Source organism: Artibeus jamaicensis, unplaced genomic scaffold, assembly GCF_021234435.1.
Source record: "Artibeus jamaicensis isolate MK-2021 breed Jamaican fruit bat unplaced genomic scaffold, CSHL_Jam_final contig_793, whole genome shotgun sequence".
In the NCBI taxonomy this organism is placed as follows: domain Eukaryota; kingdom Metazoa; phylum Chordata; class Mammalia; order Chiroptera; family Phyllostomidae; genus Artibeus; species Artibeus jamaicensis.
This window is the reverse complement of record NW_026521975.1, coordinates 8934498-8960406: the sequence shown is the minus strand read 5'-3', so window position 1 is coordinate 8960406 and position 25909 is coordinate 8934498. Positions and strand designations below refer to the sequence as shown.

The following is a 25909-nucleotide window of genomic DNA, read 5'->3' as shown; positions in this document are numbered from 1 at the left end:
AGCAGACAGTGCCGATGGGGCTGGCTGAAAGGACCAGCGGTGAGGTAGTGGACCACGTCAGGGGGTGGACTGAACAAGTAACTGAACTCAGAGCTGACTGTGGACTATAATGGGGGTTGCCATGGTGGGAGAAACTCCCAGTCTCACACAACAGTTTGTTGGAAAGTGGGGCTAGAGTGGAGCCAGCGAGCTGCATTGTTCCCTCTCTGATGCCTCCCCCACGAACATCGCCCACCACAAAGCAGCAAAGAAGGTTGACCCACCTTGGTGAATACCTAAGGCCCTGCCCCCTTACAACTTAACAGTTGCACTGAGACAAAGAAGCCTGAGTCCTCATTCTATCTATAAAAAGTCTCCTAGTCTCTTGGCTATCTGCAACCCCCACCTGACTTAAGCCTAAAATAATGCCAGAGGTGTGTGTGGCCCTGTGCTGGAACGGGCTGTTTCTTGGGCAATCAGGCAAAATAAAAAATGCATAAAATCCTGTGAAACCTGCTTTGATAAGAATATCCTCAATTTAAATGATACGGGTACACACATAAAATAAGTTTGTTTCCCAAACCTTTATGGCCCTTTGGCTATCTGACCCTGACTCAGAATAAGCCCTCAGAGTTCTTCGAATGGTATCTATTGTTTGATCATTTCTGCTTGACAATGATTGATAAGGTTTATGTATACACCCTGTACTCCTATGCAAATTAAACCCAATAAAAACCCACTGAGGAACAGGCTCAAGGCCCTTCTCCTTTGAGAGACTGGCCACCTTACCTCCCCAAGCAGATCATGTCTTAAATGAAACTATATCACCTTATAGACTTATTCTCATCTGAGGTGGCTGGGAGGAGCTCTGTGCGTGGAACGCCCCACCCCCCAGCATTATTTACAACAGCCAAGATATCAAAGCAACCCAAATGCCCACCATAACATGAGTGGACAAAAAGCAATGGCACAGCCCTGACTAGTGTGGCTCAGTGGGTTGAGTGCCAGCCTGCTAATGAAAGGGTCACTGGTTTGATTCTCAGTCTAGGGCACACACCTAGGTTGCAGGCCAAGTTCCCAGTAGGGGGTGCTCGAGAGGCAACCACATGTTGATGTTTCTCTTCCTTCCTCCCTTCCTCTCTCTAAGAATAAATAAATAAAATCTTAAAAAAAAAAAAAAAGCAGTGGTATAGGAGGAGGGGCCAAGATGGAAGTGTAGGCAGAAACACTTCACTTCCTCACACAACCAAAAGAACAAAATCAACAAATTTAAAAACAGAGAACAACCAGAACTGCCAGAAAAACATTTGCATAGAAGTCCAATAACCAAGGAGTTGAAGAAGCATTCAACCAGATGGTAGGAGGGGCAGAGATGGGTAGCAGGGCGGAGAGGACCCGGCAAGGCAGCGGCTGGCAGACCGCATGGGCAATCCCACATTTGTGTGCAGACAAGCCTGGGGGGAAAGTGGGGGAGCAAGATAGACCATGAAATCCTGGGTTTCAGTGTGGGAAACTAAAGACTTAAAACTACAGGCCATGGAAAAGATTTGTGGGGATCATGGCAGTAGGAGAAACTCCCAGCCTTACAGAAGAGTACGCTGGAGAGACCCACAGGGTCCTAAAACACGCACAAACCCACCCACCTGCAAATCAGCACCAAAAGGGCACAAACTGCTTGTGGGAAGTGAGGGAAGTGACGGAAAGTGGGACGAGAACCAAGCAAGAGGCACTGTTTCCTCTCTGACCCCTCCCCCACATACAGCACCACAACACAGCAGTGAGGGCTGCTCTGCCCTAGCAAATACCTAAGGTTCTGCCCCTTACAAGTAGCAGGTGTGTCAAGAGAAAGGAATATGGCCCAAATGAAAGAACAGATCAGAGCTCCAGAAAAATAACTAAGTGATGAGGAGATAGCCAACCTGTCTGATGCAGGGTTCAAAACACTGGTAACCAGGATGCTCACAGAACTGAACTCAGTCGGAAAATGAAGAAAGAAATGAAGGCTACACAATGTGAAATAAAGGAAAATATACACAGAACCACAGTGAAGGGAAGGAAACTGAGAATCAGATCAACAATTTGGAACAAAAGGAAAAAATAAACACTCAACTGGAACAAATGAAGAAATAAAAATTCAGAAAAATGAGGAGAGGCTTAGGAACCTCTGGGACAACTTTGAACCTCTGAACAAAGAATGAAGGAAAACTTCCCTAATCTGGTGAAGGAAATAGACTTTCAGGAAGTCCAGGAAGCCTAGAGAGTCCCCCCAAAAATTGGACCCAAGAAGGAGCACACCAAGGCACATCATAATTAAGTTACACACGATTGAAGACAGAGAATCTTAAAAGCAGCAAGAGAAAATGAGACAGTTACCTACAAAGGAGTGCCCTTAAGACTATCAGCTGATTTCTCAAAAGAAACCTTGAAGGCACAGAGAGGCTGGAAAAAAGTATTTGAAGTCATGAAAGGCAAGGACCTGCATCCAAGATTACTCTATCCAGCAAAGTTATCATTTAGAGTGGAAGGGCAAATAATGTGATTTCCACATAAGATCAAGTTAAAGGAGTTCACCACTGCCAAACAATTATTATATGAAATGTTAAAGAGACTTATCTAAGAAGAAGATAAAAAACTATGAACAGTAAAATGACAACAAACCTACAACTATCAACAACTGAGCCTAAAAAACAAAAACTAAAGCTAAGTAAACAACTAGGACAGGAACAGAATCACAGAAATGGAGATGACATGGAGGGTTTTCAGGGGAGAGGTGGGGAGAGTGGGGAAAGGTACATGGAATAAGAAGCATAATTGGTAGGTACAAAATAGACAGGGGGAGGTTAAGAATAGTACAGGAAATGGAGAAGCCAAAGAGCTTATATGTACGACCCACGGACATGAAGCGTGTGTGTGGAGGATGCTGGAGGGTGAGGTGGGTGGTACAGGGAGGAGGGGGTTAAAGGGGAGAAAAGAAATAGGGACAACTGTAATAGCATAATCAATATCTTAAGAAAAGCAATGGTGTATATACAACGGAATATCACTTGGTCATAAAAAAGAATGAAATGTTATTATTTGCAATAGCATGGATGGACCCAGAGGGTATTGTACTAAGTGAAATAAGGCAGACAGAGATAGGCAAATACCATATGATCTCACTTGCACGTGGAATATAAAGAACAAAATAAACAAAATAGAAACAGACTCATGGAGACAGAGAACAAACTGAGAGAAGTAGTGTTGGGGGTGGGGTGAAAAAGGGTGATAGGATTAAGGAGTACTAATTGGTGGTTACAAAATAGGCATGGGGATGTTAGGTAAAACTTAGGGAATATAGTTAACGACAATGTAATAACTATTTACAACGCCAGGGGGGCACTTGAATTATAAGAGGGAACACTTTGTAACCTATATGAATGTCTATTCACTGTGCTGTACACCTGAAACTAATACAAAATAGTACTGACTGCAAGCTGTAATTGAAAATAAAATAAAATTAAAAATAAGTAAATAAATAAAATTGTAGTAATATCCTAGTAATATTGAAACTATGCACTTAAAATGAATAAATTTTATGGTAGATAAATTATACCTTAATAAAACTTTAAGAAAATGCATGATGACTAAATTCAACACAAGATCCTAGACTGGGATAAAAATATAAATGAAGGATGTTATTGGGACAACTGGTAAAATCTGACTATAAATTGTATGTAAATTCTAGTATCATGTCAGTGTTAAACTTCCCGAATTCAGCTATGGAACATGGTTATATAAGACAATGTCCTTACTTTTAAGAAATACAAGGCTGGGGCAGGGGGAGTAGTGGTTGGCAGGGAACAAAAAAATCCCTAAATTTATTTTTTTAAGTTGTGTATTTATTTTTACATGTTTAAACTTCAGTCACCTTCATAGGACTCTCTATTCGATGCAATACACTTGTCGAGATGTTTTTTTCCACTGCTCAAAACGGTTTTCGAACTTGTCAATTTTGATGCCTCTTAGTGATTCTGCCATTTTTTTGTTTCACCTCTTCCATGTCAACAAAACATTTCCCTTTGAAGATTTTTTTACATTGGAAGAAACAAACAAACAAAAAAGTTGCTCGTGGCGAGATCTGGTAAATAGGGAGGGTGGGGCACAGAGGTCCTGCCACTTTGGGTCAAAAACTGCTGAACACTCAGCATAGTGTGGGTAGATGCACTTGTAAATCACTCATTGTGACATCGGCAAACTCATCGAAACAGTCTTCAAAATGAATCCACCAAAGCTGAGCGCAGCCTCTCACAACAAGGACAGTTGGCGCACTGATGCAGATGGGTTCCTAGAACACTCAACTAGTGGGGGAAGCCTGCACGACAAGGGGCCTGCCCTCCAGAGGATAATCTTGGTTTTGGGGGGTCCCCTCTTGTATATGCTGAAATATTACTCAGGAGTAAAAGTCATCATGTTGCATGTTTGCAACCGCCTCTCAAATAGCTCTGGGAGAGGAAAATGAGAGAGCAAAATTCAGTAAAATGTTTCTGATGATGAATTTGGGTGAAGGGTACATGGAAGGTTTGTTCTGTATTATCCTTGCAAGTCTTATTGAAAATAGGAATTACCATGTTATAAAATAAGTCTAACAACTCTTTATTAATGCACACACACAAAAAAACGCCCTGGCTGGTGTGGCTCAGTGGATTGAGTGCTGGTCTGTGAACTGAAAGGTTGCTGGTTTGGTTCCCAGGCAGGGCACATGCCTGGGTTGTGGGCCCAGTAGTGGGTGTATGACAGGCAACTGATCAATATTTCTCTCCCTCTCTCCCTCCCTTCCTCTCTCTCTAAAAATAAATAAAATTGAGTTGAAATGAAAAGCTATAGACCCCCAAAGGAGAAAGAGCACTGATTTATTTGTAACCACAGGTCTCACAGGGGGTGCCCCTTCCCATCACATATCACTGGGACCCCCAAAAGAAGACACAGCCAGAAGCCAGAGATCAGAGTTGGGACACAGGCCTTTGTGCCCCATAGTATCCATCCATCCATCCAGTCAGCAAATATTAACTGAGTGCCTACTATGTGCAAGGGCTATGTGAACCAGAAACACAACAGGAGATGGCAGAGAAACCTCTCAGCTGTGCCTGGGCCCCAGCTCCCACCAGACATGGTGGCCTAGAGTGCAAGGATCAGTGTCTGAATCATCTCTGTTCCAAAAATTATTAAAAAAGTCAACCTCTGTCCTCACACAACAAAGAGGGTCGCAGCTTTCAACTGTGAGGCTATGGCCTAAAGGGAACAGGCAAACATGCAGGGCCGCTTCAGATCAGCCAGAGTTCAGAACATAAGCAGCAAGGGCGGGGGGCAGGGAGGAGAGCTGTGTGCTGTGCATGGGAAGGGATGCGCGGAGCGGGGCACCTCACTCTCTCCCATCTCAGAAACCAGTGTGAAGCCACCCAAAGGGCTGGCACCAGAAGGTCCTGTAAGGTGGCCTCTCCTGCCCCACATCCCAGCCCACCCTACCTCCTACCCCTCAAGCTCAGAGATTCCTGCTCTTGGAGGTTTTAGAGATTCCCAACCCAGGACCCCTGAGTGTTACTGATGGACAAAACAGTTAGTATGTCTCACATATTAACATCTTTCAAATCAAAATAGATGCTGCTGCAATGAATATAAGTTATAGATTTCAAGTTTATCTGAAATGGGTTCTTAGTGGTTTATTACAATTTTTTGGTCATGGATACAAGCCCTCAGGTGTATGTGTTGCAGCATGGGGCTGAGGAAGTCTCTCACAATTTTTGGTGATGACAAGGCACCCTTCCATTACTGGGGAGTACACATGGAGCCCCTCACTAGTGGTAGGAAGGACTGGGTTGGAATCAGGGGCTCCAGAAACTGAGGCCCTAGGGCTCTGTCTGAGCACATGCCCCTGTCCTGTCTGCACCGAGGGCAGGGTGAGTCAGAGCCAGGCCCTCTGCAGGGGTGCCCGGCCCCACTGGCCCTGTTCATACCCTGGAACCACGTGTTACCAGCCCACCTACCCACAGCAAGGGAAGTGGCTGAGATGAGACTGAGTCACTCCTGTGTCCCAAGCAGTCTGCTCAGGGCCTGGGTGACCTTGAAGGTGAGTGGCTGCACAGAGGGGGCTGAGCTGGGCTCCACTCAGTTGACTCCTGACTTTCCACTGCTTAGCTGTGAGGCCACTAACCACTCAGGATATGGTTAGTGCAAATGGAGAACTGAATTTTAAATTAACATTGGCATTTAATTTTAGCTAGTTAAAATTTAAATAGCTGCTGTGGATGGTGGCTTCTGTCCTGGGAAGTGATGCTCTAGAGGCTTAGTGGGAATCAGAAGGCAGCAACACTGAAGGGGAGCCGCTGGTTTAGAGCCCCCTCCAGTCACGGCTAGGACTTGGGGTCCCTTCTTACCACTGAGTCTGAAATGCCTTGCCTTGCTTCCCTCATCTGGACTCAAAGACTCATATGCTTACATGGGCATGGAGCTGCCCACAAGGTGGGGCATACGAGCCAGGGACTCTGCATGATGGGCAATGGAGGGCCACAGAGGGTAATTTCACCAGAGCAGTTTTTGGCTTTGTGCACAGTGATTTTAGACCCATTCCCCTCACCCCAACCTTTGTAAGATAGGAACTCAGTAAAATCCTAATGATAACATACTTTGCGGTTGCAAAATATGGCCACAGATTCCCCCCATTCCTGGTACCTAAGCCCCTCTACTCCACAGTGGGACTTGTCCCATCCTCCTCCCACCCCTAGATGGGGTCCATTTCTCCCCCCCGGACCACATGACTTTGTTTTGCATGACAGAACGTGGCAGAAGTGATGGTAGAGCCAGTCCCAGGGCTGTGCTCAAGAGGCCTTGCTGCCCCACCTTGGTGCTCTTGCTGTGCTGCCCTCAGACTGCCATGGACGGAAGCTGACCTATCCATTGAGGGGTCACTGCACCATGTGAGTGGGACCATCTCAGACCTTCCAGGTCGGCTGACCCTCTAGAGAAGTGTAGCCCTAGATGATCAGCATATCTGCCCAGATTTTCCAACAAGCGTAACCATGAACAATTAGAAATCACTGCTTGCATAAGCCTCTACATTTTGAGTGGTTTCTTATACAGCAAAAGCTCAATAAAACAAATATACTACATTCATCACTAGAGAAACTGCCTGGGGGTGTCACAGCTTAGCCCCAAGAGATAGAAACAGGTCTCAGAAGTGTTCCCTGGGCCCAGGGTGGGGGGGACCCACAGCTACCAGGAGAACAGAGACCCAAATGGGGCAGGAGAGAAGCAGCCTTTGGGAGATGCCTTAGGTCTGAGTCAGGCAGGCTCTGATTAACAGAGCAGGACTGGATGAGCCAGAGTAGAGTGTTGCTGGGTCTGCGGCCCCCCCACCCAGCCTCTCCTGGCTCATTTACATGATGGGATTCAGAATCCTTGCCATTGGTGAGTATCTTTCTCACCTTTCACAGGCGAGGAAGCAGACTCAGAAGCAAAGACACTTGCTAAAATCACCCTTGCCAGGCCCTGCCCTCATCCAGATCCAGCTTCTTAGTCCAGAGGCCCTCCACCCTGCAGGCAGCAGACTCCCCTGCAGACACTCCTCCCACCCCCAACTGCGGTCATGAGAGGATGCCAGTCAGAAGCCACCACAACATGGTAAGCCTCCTGTATCTTCATGTAGTGAGGATGGGGACACAGGTCCCCAGAAGATGGTTGGAGAGCTGTCAGCAAAAGACTTTGCCTTCAGGAGACACTCGGTGTCCATATGCACCAGGTGGAGACTTTGCCCTGTAACTGGCCCAACAGCCAATTCAATCATCCAAATGATGGAGCAGAAGGGGCAGCAGCTGGGGGTCAGTTGCCACCTGGGCGGAAGGTGAATGCCAGAGTAGGGAGCATACTGTATTCACTGCACTGATCAGACCTACAAATCCCAAAGGAAAGCTCAGTCCCCATTCTTTTTTTTTTTTTTTTTACATTTTATTTATTCACTTTCAGAGAGTGGTGAAGGGAAGGAAAAAGAGAGGGGACAAACATCAATGTGTGGTTGCCTCTCGCGTGCCCCCTACTGGGGACTTGGCCTGCAACCCAGGCATGTGCCGTATATTGAGAATGGAACTGGTGACCCTTTGGTTACCAGGCCCATGCTCAGTCCACTGAGCCACACCAGCCAGGGCTCAGTCCTCATTCCGATGCTGCCACTTTCCAACTGACAAGAAATGTGGGAAAGTCACTTGGCTTGCCTCAGTTTCCTCATATGCAAAGTAGAGAGGATGTTCTTACTTGACGGGATGGCTGTGATACTTAAATGGACATACAATTTGGCTGGATGCACAGAGAATGGCACGTCACTGAAAAGCCCACCATGGGCGAAGGGCCTGCTAGTGCCCAGCACACACAGATGCTCCACAAACAACAGCTCTAACAGCGGAACCTAGAGCCCAGGGAGGGGCAGTGGTCTACCACGGGCACATGGAGTAGGGATAGTGCTGGGACTGTGTCTGTACTGCAGACGTACAACAAATTCATCACTAGTGAGACTGCCTGGGCGGGGTCACAGCTCATGCCCGTGTGGTCGCTTTATGTGCTTCTTGGTGGTTCTGAAGTTTGGGGCTGAACGCAGCTTCCTGTCTCTGCTGTGTCCCTCCACCACCACCACTCAACACCCTCCTCAGTCTGGGGCTCCAAGGCCAATAAGGATAGGTGGCTTGTGACCACCAGGAAGGGAAGCCGTGGAAGGAAGGGTTTGTGCAACTGTGTAGTTGCATGGAACATGCATGCCGGAAAATTCCATCCCACGGACTGACCCCAGAGGTGATGACTGGTAATTCACTTCCCTGATAAGGTACCTGAAGCCCAGAGAAGTAAAGTGACCTGCTCAAGGCCACACAGCTTGTACACAAGAGAGCTGGATTTCGGGGCCAGCTTTCCGAGAGTTCACCACACAAAGGGAGAAACTACGACAGCTAACATTTACTGACACCTGAGAGGCACCAGGCACTGGGTCAGGTACTTTCGAAGGTTTGTTCATTTGCCCACTCTGTGCGGGAATTATATGTACATTTTGTACATGTAAAACTGAGGCCCAGATTATCCCTGTAATTTGCCAACAAGGCAGCATCCTACCTTGGACTGGTACCCAGGCCCCCAGACTTTCCCATATGGTGACAGCAAAGTAAAGGTGTGCTATGCTCTCACTGCCTCAGTTTCCCCTTTGAGGGCAGGATGTCCTGTGACATGGTGTGATATCATCAGAGATTGCTGCCTCAGAAGTTATAGGGCTGAAAAGGAAGTGAGGAGTAGCTGTGTTCCCATCCAGTCGGCTCCCTACTCTGGCCCTGAACCAGGTAGGTGGTCACCTTCCTTTGTGTACTTCCTTCAGAAATTCCCTAGGAAATGCCCCTGTCCCCATAGCCTAAGCATAAGTCTAGCCTACAGGCCCAGGAGCCTCATACTTCATATCCTCCTACGATCATCTCAAGCAAAAACCAGTAGGCATAATAATTATTATGCATAAATATTTGTGTGTGCATGGGCATGTATGTGTATGTATGTATTTTGCTGGATGTGTGTATGTATATATATTGCTGATCAGATATCTAACTATATAAGAAAATGACAACAAAAGCTAAGCTGACAATGTGTAGAGAACAAGGGGCTGTAGTGTTCCACAGCTATATCTCATAGGGCCCTCCTCCCCTCCACAGGACTGGTGCCAGCCTCCTGCCCCATTGTCCTCTTCCTCCAGTCTCCACCCTACTAGTGAGTCTGCCATCCAAGCTCTCGAGGCCTCCTCTTCAAGCCCAGATCTGATTACTGAAAGGCAGTGGGGCAGATGGCTAAGAGCTTGGGCACTGGGGTCAAGCAGATTTGGAGTTTGAGGCCATTTGCTAATGTGACTGCATCTCCTTAGCTTTGGTTTTCTTATCTGCAAAACTGGGATCATAAAGAACCCTACCTGATGGGGATAACAGGATCGGATGGCACACGTCAACTCACCCACCACTGTACCTGGCAGGCCTTGTCAGATCACAGTGGTGGATACTGGATATATCTGCCTGCCTAGCTTCCATTCTCACTCGAGTGAGGCACCGGATTTTCTTTTGTGAACCCCCTCCTCCACTCTTAGTCTATGTAGTTTTTGTGAGCTGACTCCCCCTAACTGCAGAATATTCTGCCCCTTCACCAAAGTTATTAATCAAGAGATGGGCCCGTGACCAAAGCTAACCCATTGGCAGTATGTCTTGAAAGTCTTGTTGGAACCATTCCTGCTGGCATCACCAACTGTAAGACTATTGTAAACCTGCAGCAGCTGGAGCTGCCCCAGGGAGTGAAGTCATTAGACATAAAAGAAGAGAAAAAGACACCAGTGTCTGGAGAGATGGTTTAAGCCCCCGAATCAAACTGTACTAGAAGTCCTGTCTATTTCAAAATCTGAAGGCAATAAATCTAGCTGTTGGCTTAGACCATTCTGGGTTTCCTTACTTTTTTTTTAATCTCTTGCAACTAAGAAAGTGCTAGTTAATATAGCCTCCCTGCTCAAAACCCCTGATAGCTCCTCTGTACCCATACCCAGAGTTCAGCACTGGGCTCCACCTGCTGTCCTTTTTGGCCTCAACTGTGGCTGGCTTCATGCCACCCTAATCTGAGAGCTGTTCCCTAAACACACCACGGGAACTCAAACTATAGGTTCTACCCAAAGTCTCTTCCACTCTCTCCACTTGGTCAGTTCCTAATCACACTCCAAACCCAGGTCAGACGTTGCCTTCCCTGAAGACCTCCCCTATAAACTTCCCTCCACCACTCTGAATTATCAATGACATCTACCTCTGGCCTCCCACCACTATTTAATTATATCCCTGAGGTTAAGTTCACTAGTTTTTTCTTTTTTCTCTCCAAAAATCATTGTCTCACTGTATCATTTAAGAAATGAAATCTAGAGAAATCCAGCTAAGATGGAGGCATATGTAGAAACGTTTCGCTTCCTCATACAACCAAAAGAAGGATAACAACCAATTTAAAAACAAAAAACAACCAGAACTCCCAGAAAATCGAACTGCATGGAACTCCAGCAACTAAGGAGTTAAAGGAGAAACATTCATCCAGACCAACAGAAGGGGCAGAGATGGGCAGTCTGATGGAGAGGACTGTGGGTGAGGTAGGGGCTGGCTGACTGGGAAACTGATGATTCAAAACCTCTGGCTGTAAAATTCAATGGGGATTGTGAAAGCAGGAGAAACTCCCAGTCTCACAGGAGAGTCCATTGGAGATGACCAGAGGGTTAGAATGGGCACAAACCCACCCACCTGTGAATCAGCACCTGAAAGGGCACAACCCTCTGTGGGAAGTGAGGTAAGTGACAGAAAGTGGGGCAAGCAAGAGGCACTGTTCCCTTTCTGACCCCTCCCTCACAGACAGCGCCATGACCCAGCAAAGACAGTTGCCCAACTCTGACAAATATCTAAGGCTCCACCCCTTACTATGTAACAGGCACTCTGGAACAAAGAAATATGGCTCAAATGAAAGAACAGATCAAAGCTCCAAAAACAGAACTAAGTGGTGAAGCAATAGCCAACCTATCAAATGCAGAGTTCAGAACACTGGTAATCAGGATGCCCACAGAAATAGCTGAGATGGTTGCAAAATAGAGGAAAAAGTGAAGGCTATGCAAAGTGAAATAAAGAAAAATGTACAGGGAACCAACAGTAAACTGGGACTCAAATCAATGGTTCAGAGCAGAAAGAAGAAATAAACAGTCAACCAGAACAGAATGAAGAAACAAGAATTCAAAAAAATGAGGAGAGGCTTAGGAACCTCCAGGACAACTTTAAACATTCTAACGTACAAATCATAGGGGTGCCAGAAGAAGAGGAAGAACAAGATATTGAACAGTCATTTGAAAAAATAATGAAGGAAAACTTCCCCAATCTGGCAGAGGAAATAGACTTCCAGGAAGTCCAGGAAGCTCAGAGAGTCCCAAAGAAATTGGACCTAAGGAAGCACACACCAAGGCATATCATAATTACGTTACCCAAGGATCAAAGAGAAGGGGAGAATATTAAAAGCAGCAAGAGAAAAGGAGACAGTCACCTACAAAGGAGTTCCCACAAGACTGTCAGCTGATTTCTCAAAAGAGACCTGGTAGCTAAGAAGGAGTTGGAAAGAATTATTTGAAGTCATGAAAGGCAAGGACCTACATCCAATATTACTCCATCCAGCAAAGCTTTCATTTAGAATGGAAGAGCAGATAAAGTGCTCCCCACATTTAAGTTAAAGGAGTTCATCATCAACAAGCCCTTATTATATGAAATGTTAAAGGGACTTATCTAATAAAAAGAAGATAAAAAACCATGAACAGTAGAATTACAATGAAGTCACAACTATCAACAACTGAACCTAAAAAAGAAAGAAACTAAGCAAACAACTAGAACAGAGTTAGGTTCACAGAAATAGAGATCACATGAAAGGTCTATGGCCATACCACCCTGAACGTGCCTGATCTCGTCTGATTTCGGAAGCTAAGCAGGGTCGGGCCTGGTTAGTACTTGGATGGGCGATCACATGAAGGGTTATCAGCGTGGGCAGGAGAGGATGGGGACAATTGGGGGGAAAGGTATAACAGGGTGCAGCCAAGGTGGGGACAAACAGGGATTTGTAATGGGGTCCAGAACTTGGTGTCCAGGAAATATTGGGAAAAAATAGAGAGAGAGGATGTCCTCACACCTACAAGTCTGAGCTGGGAGACGGGACACATGGAGCAGGACCACTGAGAGTTATTTTGCATAGCAACAGTTTTGCAGCTAACCTCTGGAACAATCGTTTAACATATCTGTAAGTTTTAACTCGTTTCATAGATATGTTCAACAGCTCTGGTCATGCTTTGAGCCAGGGGGATGGGAGTGATTTCAACCCAGGATGTAACAGAGGCAACTCCCCCTGGTTACAGAGCTTGCATAAGAGCTTAGAAATGATTGGCTCCACACCATGGGGTCACGCCTGCCCGGACTTACTAAGGCAGCCCAGAAAAGCTGGAAAAACACGGGAGTGATGGCAGCTGTGGCCAGCTGAGGAGGAGTTCGAAATGGTGCTGCAGAGAAAGATTGGCACTGGGATTTAAACCCAGGCGTGGCAGCCATGCAGCGTCTTTTGGGACCACGCAGCCTGGGCAGAGAAGAACCACGGACTTCTATTTCTTTTTCTGAGATATGGACTGGGCAGAGGCGGAAGGAAGGACTGTGTGTTTGTGGGTATTCTAAAGGACTTTGGAATCTCAATGGAGACATTAAGTCATTACTCTTATGTGTGCTTAAGTGTGTATAACTCTTTAAATAAATAATCCCTTTCCATTTCACCAATCTCTGACATTGGGAGACGTCTTTTCCTGGTGGCAGGTAAGGCAAACCTAGTATGAGGTTGGGGGGCCCTTGAGCACAAGGGTGGGTTCATTCAGTAACAGTATATCATTCACCCACCAGGTCTGTTCTGTAACAAAGGTACAGGGAATAAGAAGCACAATTGGTAGGCACGAAATAGACAGGGCTGGTTAAGAACAGTATAGGAAACAGAGAAGACAAAGAACTTGTAGGTACAACCCATGGACATGATCTAAGGTGGGGGATGATGGAGGGTGGGGGTGGTGCAGGGCGGAGGGGGATAAAGGGGAGGAAAAAATTGGGATGACTGTCATAGCATAATCAATAAAATATACTTAAAAAAGAAAGAAATGAACATCTTGACTTGGGATTCAGCTAATTCAAAATTTGGTTTTAACTCACCAAGTGCATGTCCCAAACCCCAGGCCTTGCTGGTGTGCACTCAGGGCTAAAAGACCTGCACACACCCTTGGGGCTTATCATCTGACCCAAATAATTTCCCATCTGACTCAAGTCCAGGATTGCAAAGATGACAATTTTTAAAATGTTATAATCAAACCAATAATATTCATTTTACTTGAGGATAATAATCACTGACATTTATCAAGCCACTGGTTCATCACTGCACATGGGCAAGTTCATGAGTATGTTACTTAATCCTCACCCTGTGAAATACTATCTTCACCTTACAGATAAGGAAACTGAGGCTCAAAGAGGTATCCCCAAGGGATTGCAGAACAAAATGGGGAGCTAGGATCTGACCTCCATCTTCCTGCTCCGACCCATGACCCATCGCTGTTCTCCCCCTGCTGATCTCAGCAATATATAAACACACTATTTGGCAGCAGCTTGGAAGTGATTTAAAAAGATACCACGTAAAGCTCAGAACCAAGCTGGTTACCCCTGGTTGCTCATGAGCAGGTGGTATATGCATAACCCACTTCTACACAGGGGTCTTTGTCTTCCCAATTCATGCCCAGCCTCTGGCTATGATGTGTCTCTTGATTTGCAGGCTTTGGGTTTCGGGTTTACTGTGTTTGTTTTTGGCTGCCAGTGTGATCAGAGCCTGGGTGGTTAGTCTGCTGGGAAGGTGTTTCAACACACAACTGTTTTGAATATGGTGACTTCCCCATATGTCTCTGCCATGACTGGCATCCCAGTAGCCTCTTGATGGAAGATCAGAAAGCACTGAAGATGGCTAATGGGCGAGTCCCAAATTCTAAGTTTATAGGGAAATACGCTTGGTTGACTTTCTTAGAAAAAGCCTTCTGTTCTAGCACCTGCTTCATTCTCTGAAAAGTGGAGATGAAGAGCCTCCAGGGCCAGTCATATGGCTGGAGAGAGGCATCATATGGATAAGGCACAGGCATGCCGTAGGTACTCACTATGTGCTCATCCTTTCTTGTCCTCTCAGCCTTGACGCTGGGCCGTCTTTAACCCACATGTGGCCCCTGGCTCACCAGAGTCAGCAGGAGCTCAGTGCACGGATCAGAGACGCCTTTGCTGACGGAGCTCGGGGAGCAGCCCTGGGAGCAGCCCTGGGAGCTATCACCCCTGAAGCTGAGTGTCCCCCACCGCATCCCAATTCTTGAGAGCTGGTGGGGAGGACAACCCCTTCCTTAGCACTGGGGTCCAACCCATTCCTGAAGGAAAGCCTGAGACCCAGTGATGAGGAAGTCATGAGCTCCTTCACCCCTGCCCCCTGCCACCAAGACAGAGACCACACAATGGACTACGGGGCTTGGAGTCACTCTGGGTTCAAACCCCAGCTCCCCAACTTACACCCACTGCGGGATATGGCACAGATACCCTAACATCTCTGGGCCTGGGTTCCACAAGCCAACGGTGGTAGTCGTTCTCCTTTCTAGGTTGTTCTGCCAGTTAAATGGAGAAGCAGGACTCAGTGGGGAATCTCCCCGAAGGACAGGTGGCCCCAGGTCCCCCATCTCGTCAAAGGGGACTTTCTGAGTGCTAGTGCCGAAGAGTCTCACAGAATCTCTCACTCTGTGTGTCCAACGCTGCCTACGTCCCCAGCCTCGAGGATCTGAACGTCCTCAAGGTTCTGCTCTGGGTCGTTTCAGAAAGAAGCCGAAGGGAGTTGTTAGTGAGTCGTGGGGGTTCCACAGGACACTGCACCGACGAGGAAGCGGCCCCGGGAGCACTGATAGAGACCTGGCAAAGGCGGTGTCCTCTCAGCACAAAGTAGCCCCGATGGACCCACACGCGGCAGGCGCCTCAGGCCCTGGGTGTTGGAGAAGCCTGCTGCTCCCTCTACCCGAACCCCCCATGTGCTCAGAGCTTATGCTCTGGAAAGTAAGGGGTCAGCAGCCGAGGAAGGAAACTCCACCAACCACGCTCCAGGGGCCCTGGGCATCTGTGTGGCCTCTGCGGCTCCCAGTTTACTCAGCTGTAAAATGAGGTTGTTAAGAGCCTGTCTTTCTTAGCGTGGTTGTGAGTGCCCCAGAACCAACCAAGGCCTGGGGCTGGTCTGATGTGCAGGGGTGTGAAAGAACTTAGCTGAGGTCACCTTTCCAGGCAGCTGTGGGGCAACGGCTGGGGTTCCTGAGCCAGAGTGCCATCCAGGGAGTGAGAAGAGGTTGCAGAAAACAGTTCCAAGAAATAACGTAAACCCCGACGAGAGCCCGGAGACCCTAACCACAGAAGGCAACCCTGACAGTCGGCAGCCCCTCACAGGTTTCTCTGGCAGCCAAGATCCCCTCCGTGCCCTGGGCCAGGCAGCAGATACTCACAGTGTCACAGGGGATGGGGTGGAGGTCTTCCTGGAGCCCCAGCACCCTGCCTGCCTCCACGGCCCCTGGGGACAAGCTGTGGGCCCTCCCCACCGCCGGGCCTGAGGTCTCACTTCCTCCCTGCTCAGCCAGGCCAGCATCCAGGAAACCACACCCCGGGGAGAGAGTGTCATGCACCCTGGGGCCCCTGTCTGCCCTCCCACTGGGTCCCGGCCACTGCCCAGGCAGCTCCTTCAAGGTCTGGCCAGTCCAAATAGCCTCACCAGCAGGCCCCAGAGGCTCTGGTCAATAAATAATACAGTTCCCTCCTTGACCAGTCTCTCGTGGCTGCTCAGGTTTCAGGGCCACTCTGGTTTCCTGAAGCTGCTTTGTTCAGAGCACTGGGCCACACTGGGCCTCTGGCCATGTGAGTGCTAACACTCTCACTGAGGGCCAGCCTGAGCATGCAGGACAAAGGCAGCCCTGGAGAAAGACTGCCCTACTTACTCTGAAAGCAGCTCCAGCCCAAAGGGGACCCGAGGTCAGCAGAGGCCTCCGATGCACTCAGCTCTCACCCTGGTGGTACCACCAGGAGGTAGAGCCCTTTCATCACTGCCCCTCTGCCTGACCCATCCCCCTATTTCTGGAGGCCATGCGCTAGCCCCTCCCCAGGAAGCCTCCTCTTCCCTCTGAATATCCACCGCCAGTCCGTCTCCTTTGGGTATCAATCATAATCTCTCTGGAAGTGCCACTGCCTCCTTACTAGTCTCTTCATCCTCCCACTCCCGGTTCCTCCCTCTCCACAGCCTCATTTCCTCACAGCAACCTGAATGGTTGTTTTAAAACAGAAAGCACATCACATCATTATCCTGCTTAAAACCCTGCCCAGTCTTCCCAATGTGCCTCAGGGCCTTTGCACCTGCAGTTCATTTTGCCTGGAATGCTTTTCTCCAAGGCTTCACAAGATCACTCCTTCCTGCTTCTCTCAACTCAAGATGACCTTCTCAGATAGGCTTTTTCTTCTTTTTTAATAAAAAGCATGTCTTAATGAGATACAATTCACATTCCATAAATTTCATCCCATTTCATGTGTACGATTCACTGATTTCAGTATATTCCAATTGTTCAAACATCACCATAATTTAGAACATGTTCAGTATCCCCCCAAAAAAACCCCACACCAATCAAGCAGTCATTGCCCCGGCGCCCAGCCCTAACTCCTGCTAATCTACTGTCTCCATTGCAGACACTCACTCTGTGGTCTTTTACGACGGGTTCATTTCACTTAGCACGATGTTTTCAAGGCTTATCCACGTCATACCACATGTCAACGCTCCATTCCTTTTAATGGCTGCATAACATTCCATTGTACGAACAGACCACATTCAGTTTATTCACTCACCAGCTATAGGAGCTGGGAGAGGCCGTTCTTGACCACCCCAGGTCACATGGGCTTTTCTGTTGCTCTAGCACCTCTCCCAGTTTTATCCACTTGCCTCCCTGTCTGAACACCTGCATCTATGTGTTTTATTGTTTCTTTCCTGCCTGAATGTCACCCCCATGAGGCCAAGATCATCCACTTTACTTGGGGCTGTGCCCCAGGGCCTAGCACAGGCCTGGCACACAGTAGTTGCTAAGCCTTTTCCACCATCTGCTGCAGCTGACTCTGCCCATGAAATCTCCCTGCCCACTCTGAGCTCTGGGAGGACAAGTGCTCTTCCCACCAAGGAGGCCTCACCAGTAACCATGGCAGGAAACTAATAATGCAAGGCACTGGAGCCCCAAGTTCCTTGTCCAGTGGGATCAGGCATCAGTGGGTTCAGGAACAAGCGGGTTCCTTATCGCTCACAGGTGGATATCAGTTGGTGGATGGTAGAAAGTCTATTGAGCACCTGACACAGTGCCAGACACGGAGTGAGGTCCTCAACCTTGCAGACAGATTCCATGTGGGGGCAGGCGATGGAGCAGCATGGAGGGGATAGAGAGGGAGGGCAGGCCTGCCGTGCTCACACAGCCGTAAGTCCCATGAATGCAAAAGGAGAACAGCCACAAGAACGATCCATGTGTGATTTCGGGAGTGCCCAGAGCAAGGGGGTGCAGCTCAAACTCTGCCCTGTGCTGCACTCAGCTCGGAGCCCTGCCCAGAGAGGGAGAAGAAGAGCCAGGTTGTGTCCAGTAGGAAAAGACCTGACCTCTGCCTCAGGGAGTCCTGGTCCCTACAAGTTGTACCAGGACAGTGGAGCAGATGGATAGGGGACTTGGGGTGCAAGCCTGGGTGTTGTTGTGTGTGGGGAGGCATCCTGGGAAGAGAGATATGAAGTCGAAGTAGGAGAGAATTTCCCTGTGTCAGAGCTGCCCAGGCACAGCCCAGGCTGGGAGTCTGGGAGCTCTGGTCCCAGGACGTACATGCACGTGGCCTTCTGCTGAGGGGCATCAGGTGGCGCACTGCCTGGGAAGCCCCCTGGAAGCTCCCAGACCCTGGCTGCCAGCTGCTCTCCACTTCTCCCTTGATGCACCACAGAGCTGGAGGGACTAGGGGGCAGGGTCTGCTCAGCTGAGGCCCCGCACCGTCCCCACCCAGCATCCCCAGTGGGCTGCCCCTGACCACCAGGCAGCTCAAATGCCCCGGTGGCCCTCAAGGAACCCCAAAATGACTTTTGTTCCCAAACTAAGGGCAGGTGCAAAAGAGATTTTCCCATCTTACTGCAGAGGCTAAGGATTCCCAGTATCACACACTAGGGCTTGTGACAGACAGAGGCCTGGAGGTTTGTGCTTAGAGAAAAGGCCACAGTGCACCACCCACCCTGCTCTGGGCAGGCTCATGATGTCAATTCCTTTCATCTCAGATCAACCCTGAAAGGCTTTTATGCAGTGTGAAGGAGCTGAGACGAGTTTCAAACTCAGCAAGGCCTGACTGCCAAGTCTGTGTTCTCCCCACTGCATCACTCTGCCTGGCCCAGTGCTGAGACTCAGCAGGAAGAAGGGGACAGGGATCCCAGGGTTGCCTTCCACTGTGTGCTGAGCCAGCTTTTGAACCATTTAGAATCATCCCCTAAATTCCGCCCAGCTGGCCCCGCTCTCCTCACTTTACAGCAAGGAAACAGGTCCAGAAGTTTAGCAACTTGCCCACCACCGCACATCTTACAACCTAACCGTTTGTTGCTGCCTTTGGACCTGGAGTGCCCAACTCCCCAGCTGTTCTGTCCAATAGATGACCCAGAGCCAGAGGACCCCCTCTCAGGGGCCTCAGGCCAAAGACCCAGAGTCCCTGCCCCTGGCTTCTTGGCTGCAGTTGCCAAACCCCTAGGCAGAGGGCCAGGGCTAGACGGTGGCAGCTGCTCCCCACTCACATTTCACGCTTTTCCACGTGTGAGTGGGGCCCTGCCTGGGGCGACGAGTTCATGTAGAGGGGAATCTGAAGACGCAAGAGGAAAACTATGTGCTGTCCAATTGCACCCTCCAATTTGTCCCTGTGGCCGCTGCCAGCCCTGCCTCAGGCCACAGACCTGCTGACTCAGGTCTCCCCTGGTAGCTGAAGGGGCTGGGATCCTGGCAAGGGTCAGATCTGTCTGAGTCAGGGAGTGGTCTTAGTCCTCTTGGGGGCCCCCAACAAAATGGAGTCAGGATCTACAGAGCAGCGTGTGTTTCCTGGAGCCCCCTAAGGCCCATCCTCTCCAACTCACCTTGAACGTGCCTCTTACTTACAGGTGCTAAGCAGGGGTTTTGGGCAAACCCAGTGCCAATTATGGTCGCTGCACCCATTCTGACTGATGGTGAGGCAGCCGCCCTGCCAGTGCTCACAGAAGCCTTTTGGTTCAGGTCTGCCCATCATCACTGTCTAGCTAGCGGTGGCCACAAAGTTCTGCCAGCATTTACCATGAGCCACAGCCCTACTGAGTAGCTCTGCAGTGGTCCTCATTCTGGAGATGAGGAAACTGAGGCACGGAGAGGCCAGTCTGTGGGCTCCTTGAGGCTGTGCTACTCCTTGTCAGAGACGCGTGAGGCCCTGGCAGAGCACAGGGGGGCCTCCCAGTGTCAGACCCATCGGTTGTTGCAAACATCCCCGGAGGTTTTTAAACTGCCAATCCCCAGAGATGATGGAACAGAATGTGATGTGGGAAAATCCAGCACGGCTAGAGAGAAATACATGTGGGACACTTGTGCAAGGCCCAGGGACTCATCCCCTGCCTATTCTGGCCTCCAAGAGGTCTTTCCCAGGGACCAAGGGAGGCAGGTGGCTGCCGCCTCCCTCCAGGGTGAGCTTCTCTCTCTCCATCCCCACAGCCAGACAGCATCTCCACCCAAGAGAACCCCTTAGCCCTCCCTTTCTGCCCTGTCCCCCTAAAGCATGCTCAGGCCTGGGGCCTGTCCCTGCAGGGTCTCCTGTCGGCACCCACACATCCATCCAGGCAGAGGCCAGGGTCCCAGACACTGTCACCCAGATGCAGAGACAGCTGTGGCCACTGCAACAATGGCTATATCACAGTGAGAGAGAGACACACGGCTGGGTTTCCCTTTGCCTTTGGCTGCCAGGAAGCTTGGCAATTTTCACAATAGAAGGCACTCAGGATGCTACGTATATCTATTCTGTTCTATTATTCCCCCTAGGTCATGACATCCTATTCTAAATTGTAATTTTCCTGGTCCTGATGTTTTATTATTTAATATACTATAGGTATTTCCTATAAACTGTCACAAATATTTTGAGAAAGAAGGAAAGATGGATGGAAGGAAGGAAGGAAGGAAGGAAGGAAGGAAGGAAGGAAGGAAGGAAGGAAGGAAGGAGATAGATATAGTTTATACCAAGTAATGAGGGTGAAAAGAAAGAGGAAGAATCTTCTAATTCCTTAAGCTTCACAAAACTCCCTTTTAAGTAAAAAATGAGCTCTTTGGTGGTATCTAGATAGGTATCTTCCAAACAGGAGGCTTCCTGTAAGTCCGTCCTCAATATCAATCCTGGCACCCCCAGAACTCCTTTAGAGCGCAGACCGAGACCCTAGCTTTGCCTGAGATCACACGGGCCCTGCCTCCCTGCTCCCTGGTCTGAACCCTGTCAGCCAGTGCAGAGGCTGGAGCCAGCCTCAGGCTCTGCTCCACCTTCCATCTCCACAGGGGCTGCCTCCTGCCGTCCCTTCCACAGGTCTGGCTTGGGGGGAAGTACACCACCAACGGCAGCAGTAATTAGAACTCACACTGACCAACGGGCCCTGTTCTTTGTGCATTACCTCACTTAATCCTCACTAATCCTGTAAGGATCTTCAGGTGAAAAACTGACCAGAGAGGTGAAGCCACCTCACACTGCTGATAATGCCACAGCCAGATTTAAACTTGGGCAACCAGGAGCCCCAGTCTGCCACTGACAGTCATATAAAACAGTCTTGCTCTGTGCTCTAAAGGGAAGAGTGGGGACCCCGTTTCGCCGATGGGTAAGGCTCAGAGAGGCTAAGTCACAGAGCTATGCCCAGTGACCCTGTGTTATGTAACTAATTCCAAACTCTGTGCACACTGGGAGTTTGCCAACCGCACCGTGTTTGCCACTGGTACCCTCCAGTAGGCCCTGGGGTCCCAGCCAAGCGCCGGTGCACTCCCTGACCATCCATCCTCTCTCTTCCCTCCCTCCCCATTAGAGATTCTGAGTTTCTCCAGAGAGAGCCCGCACAGCCTTTCCTGCCCTCCACCCCTGTCCCCCCAGGCTGGGCTGCCCTGGACCTCTCCCAGAGCCTGTGGAAACTGGCCAGCCCGGTGCCCACTTGCTCCCACCCGACAAGCGGCAGTGGGCAGTGCGCTAGCCACACACATCCCCTGGTACCTGAGGGTCCTCACAGAGACGCAGTGCTTCCACATAAGGCTCCACACGACACTGCCACCGCCCTTCATGCCTGGGCAGGTGGGGGAGTGAGTGACCAAGGGACACACAGCCACTGCCCTCTGCGCTTGGTCTCCTCCAAACCAGGTCCTGGTTCTTCTCGTTGGCTGTCGGGTCACTCAGTTCTTCGTGGTAGGAAAAAGGAAGAAAAGACCCAAAAGCCAGGGGAGAAGGTGAGGCGTTGGCTTCCTCGGGCTCTGCAGGGCCCAGCCTCTAGGTCGTCCCCTGCTCCAGACCCCCCTGGCTGAGCTGTCCGCACACACCAGACTCTGTGGCTTCCGCACAACCTGTGCCTGCCTCCTGCCAGAAGACAGCAGTGGCGGGGGGTTGGGGGGCAGGGCAGCAGTGAGTCACTAGGGGTGGGGTGGGCAAGGGGCGTCCACCTGTGAGGGAAAACCCACAGCTGGGCTGCATGAAGCCCAGGGGCCTGTCCTGCGTCCCGAGGCTGGCCTAGGAGGGGAGAGGCTGAGTGTGGAAGGAGGAAGATGGGCGGGGAAGGAGAGGGCGGGCACACGTCCTCCCCCATTTCCCCAGAGGCCTAAACCCAACACCCGCCCGCCTGCCCACAGCCCAGCCCACCAGAAGCACTGGCCAGGACAGAAACGGACTGTCTGCCTTTTTGGCTCCTGGAGGAAGCTTGAGGCAGAGAGAAAAAACAAAGACAAAGCCAGGGCTGCTTCCCTGGGACAGTGGCCAGCCCATGAGGGTCTCTGTCTAGTGAGCCAGACAATGCTTCCTGCCCTGGCCAGGTCACCCCGTTCCTGTGTGGGGATGAAGGACGAGGCTGACTCCTCTCTGGCCTCCCCACCCCAGGCTCACAGAGCCCTGGACACGGGTCCAGACCAACTCATCGAATTCTCCCAACAGCTTATGAAGTGGATTTTATTATCGGTCCACTTTACATGTGACAAAACTAAGGCACAGATAGGGGAAGTCACAGGCCTAGTGATGGCGATGGGATCTGAACCACGGTAGTGGCTGAGGGCTGAAGCCTCTTTGTTCTGGGTTGGGGTCTAGACCTGAGCTGGGTTTGGGTGTTTCCAGATTGGGGCACCAGATGGAGTTCCCACGCCCACACCCACACCCACCAGCTGCTCCCAGGCCCAGCCCAGGGCAAGCAGCTGGGGCTTCCCAGGCAGGGCCCCCAGGGACAATGATTCACAGCTAAACATCAGTGCTCATAGAACCTACTTATCACTACCCACAGCCCACCCAAAGGAAGTCCCCCAGAGCACAGGTGGGCCCAGATCTGGGCACCCTGCAGGGCCCTGGGCATCAGGTACAGCTGCCAATGCCCTCCTGTCCTCATTTCACCCGTGAAGAAACCGAGACGTAGAGAGGGAGGGGCCTTGCCTGCTTACAGAGGGGTCTCCAGGTTTAAGTCCTGCTCTGTCCCCAGGCCCCCTGCCATGCCCTGTGCAGGATGGGGCTTCCGTCTCAGATCCCACCCCAGTTCCTGCAGCAGGGAGCATCAGATGCAGGCTCATCTATCCCCTAAGGCAGGGAAGAACTTTTTATCTAAAAGCAAGATGGGTTTCTACAAAGACTGTGGTCTCCTTGGGGACCTCAGAACCTCAGATTCTCTCTCTGCATCATCAAAAACCACCTCAGTGGGTTTCTGTCCGACAAAGGCAATCCTCCACAGCACCCTGGAGAAGTACATGCGCAGATGCTCAGCCTCAGCTTGAACACCCTCAGTGTTAGGAGGCTTACTACCTATCAAGGCCCATTACGTAATGGGTCCCTACTGACCTAAAGAAACATTCCCTTGGGCAGAACCTCCCTGTCATTTTCCATACTGGCCTCACTTGCTTGTACCACACAAAGTAAGGTCTTTATTCAAGTTTATCTGGTCTGTCCTCCCACTAGTGAAAGTTTTCCCAGCATCTTTTATGGGTAGAGGCAGCATCTGTTTACACACCTCTGCCCACTCACTCCCATACCCCTGTTCACATACCTATATTATATTCACATACCCATCCACCTTTCCCGCCTTGCTAACCAGCCATCCGTGGATTTTCATTCACGTATACAAACATATTTTCTTCTCTCCCTGTCTCCCTCCTTCCCTCCCTCCCTCTCTCCCTCTCTCTCATCCTCTATCTGTTTACCCCCTCTCAAACTTCCCATCCACCTGCCCATCCCCCCATCCACCCCTCCCTTACTCCCCTCTGGCCTGAGCAGGCCCTTTGCCCATACAGGATCAAGAAGGAGGTTGCAACAACCTCTTTGTCTTCCTGAGGTATCTTCCTGAACCCACCCCCCAGCATCCCTGTCAGCCCTTTGCCTCTCACCTGGGCCCCCAGATTTCCATCCATGGCCCGTCACATCCCTGGCAAATTTGAGGCTTTTCATAGGGGGTTCCTTTCAAATTCCTGTCTGGGAAGGCACCCCATTTCCAAAACCTCTTTAGGGCCTGGGACCTCACTTCTTCGTTCCTGCACTTGGCTGCACCCACTTGTGTTCAACGCCTTTCTTTTCTTTCTTTCTTTTTAATCCTCACTCAAGGATACGTTCATTGAGTTTAGAGAGAGAGGACGAGAGGGAGTTGAGAGAGAGAGAAACACTGATCAAACCTGCAGGGATCAAACCTGCAACCCGGCACACCCCCAGACAGCCCCCACCTGGCACTCTGCGGTGTGACCACCTTTGCTGCCATCCGCGCCCTGGGACACAGTAGAGCTCTCATCATGTCCTCTTTCATTCTCTTAGCTGCCCTGAGGGATGCGGCGTCACTATCCCCACTTTATGGATGAGGAGGCGGAAGCTCCCAGTGCTCTGAGGTCTCCTGCACGTCAACTGTCACACTCCATCTGTCTTCACACATGGATTATGCTAGAGAATGGGGCAGCAGACTCCTCACTCACCACTGACTCCCTCATCCCTACACAAGTCATCTCATCCACCCAAGCCTCAGTTGACCCCTATCCCCCTGGGTGTGGTGAGGAGTGACTGATCCCAGGCCCGCAGAATGGTGTGACCCTGGATGCGAGACCTCACCTACCAGGGTCATCTTCTGTAGGACAGCAGGACCTAACATCAGTTGTCCGTTCAAAAGCACCTGGGTGCTGGGTATATGTTAGGTGCTCAGTGACCGGCTGTCCTTCCTCCTGTAGGGGGACCAATAGCAGGAGGGCCAGAGTGGGCCATCGGAAGGAGGCCAGTGCTTGACACATTCACACCCTTGTCTGTTCCTCTCCCCAGCTACACAGACAAAGCTGGGCTCCCCAGAGAGCTGGCTAGCCCTCCACCCGCAGACCAGTGACTCACACAGCCCACAAGGGATGAAGTCACTGCCGCTTAGGCAAAGAAAAGAATACATTTGTTCTCCAGGAGACGCCAACTCTATGGTGAACTTGGCCAGTTCAGGGCTTGTGGTCACCTGAGGGAGGCAGCAGTTTCAGGATGGGCGGCAAGAGGTGAGGATGCCAATCAGCAGGACATGGTCTGGGGGTGTGCCTCGCCTCTGGGGGCCAAGCGAGGGATTATGAGCCTCGGGCCAGCCTCCACGCCTAGCTAGGTTTGTCCCCTCTCCTTGCCTGTGGAGAGTATCTGTGGTCCTTGGGGCTTTGAAACGCCCCTGCCCTGCTTAGTGTCTGCCTGTCTCACCCACAAAATAGATGCACTCCACTCCTTCCCCACCCCGTGAGCTGGAGCTGGGGGTAGGGCTTTGAGGCCTGCTCCCTGGGTCTCTGTGTGTCCCCTCCAGCAGTCTCCTTGCCTTTGACCCGCAACCCACTGTACACCACAGGGTTGTTCTAACACCCACCACCCTCCCTCCCCAAGGCAGACCTTCATCTACAAAAGAAAGATCAAGCCTTGGCCAGGCACACGAGGCCCTTTGCCATGTACCATCTGCACTGAGCTTCTGAATACCTGCAAACTGCTCTCTTGTAGCCACAGAATGAGCACTCGTGGGCCTCCCGGTCTGCCCACTCAGGACCAGAAATTCTGCACATCTGGAC

At 50.2% G+C, this 25909-nt stretch overlaps 1 protein-coding gene across 8 annotated transcripts in view; it reads right to left on the bottom strand.

The window, feature by feature from the left end:
• Positions 1-25909, bottom strand: part of IQSEC1 (IQ motif and Sec7 domain ArfGEF 1) — a 443112-nt gene that overhangs the window by 126584 nt on the left and 290619 nt on the right. Inside the window, exon 1 of one of the 8 annotated variants that reach the window (XM_037167382.2) lies at positions 21888-22395. The exons of 6 other annotated variants lie outside the window; for them this stretch is intronic. In XM_037167382.2, coding sequence (XP_037023277.2) covers positions 21888-21955 — 68 coding nt within the window. In that variant the 5' untranslated portion in view covers positions 21956-22395. Of the gene's footprint in view, positions 1-16099; positions 16198-21887; positions 22396-25909 lie in introns of those variants that run through there. One more of the 8 variants, XM_037167384.2, reaches the window with a different exon arrangement.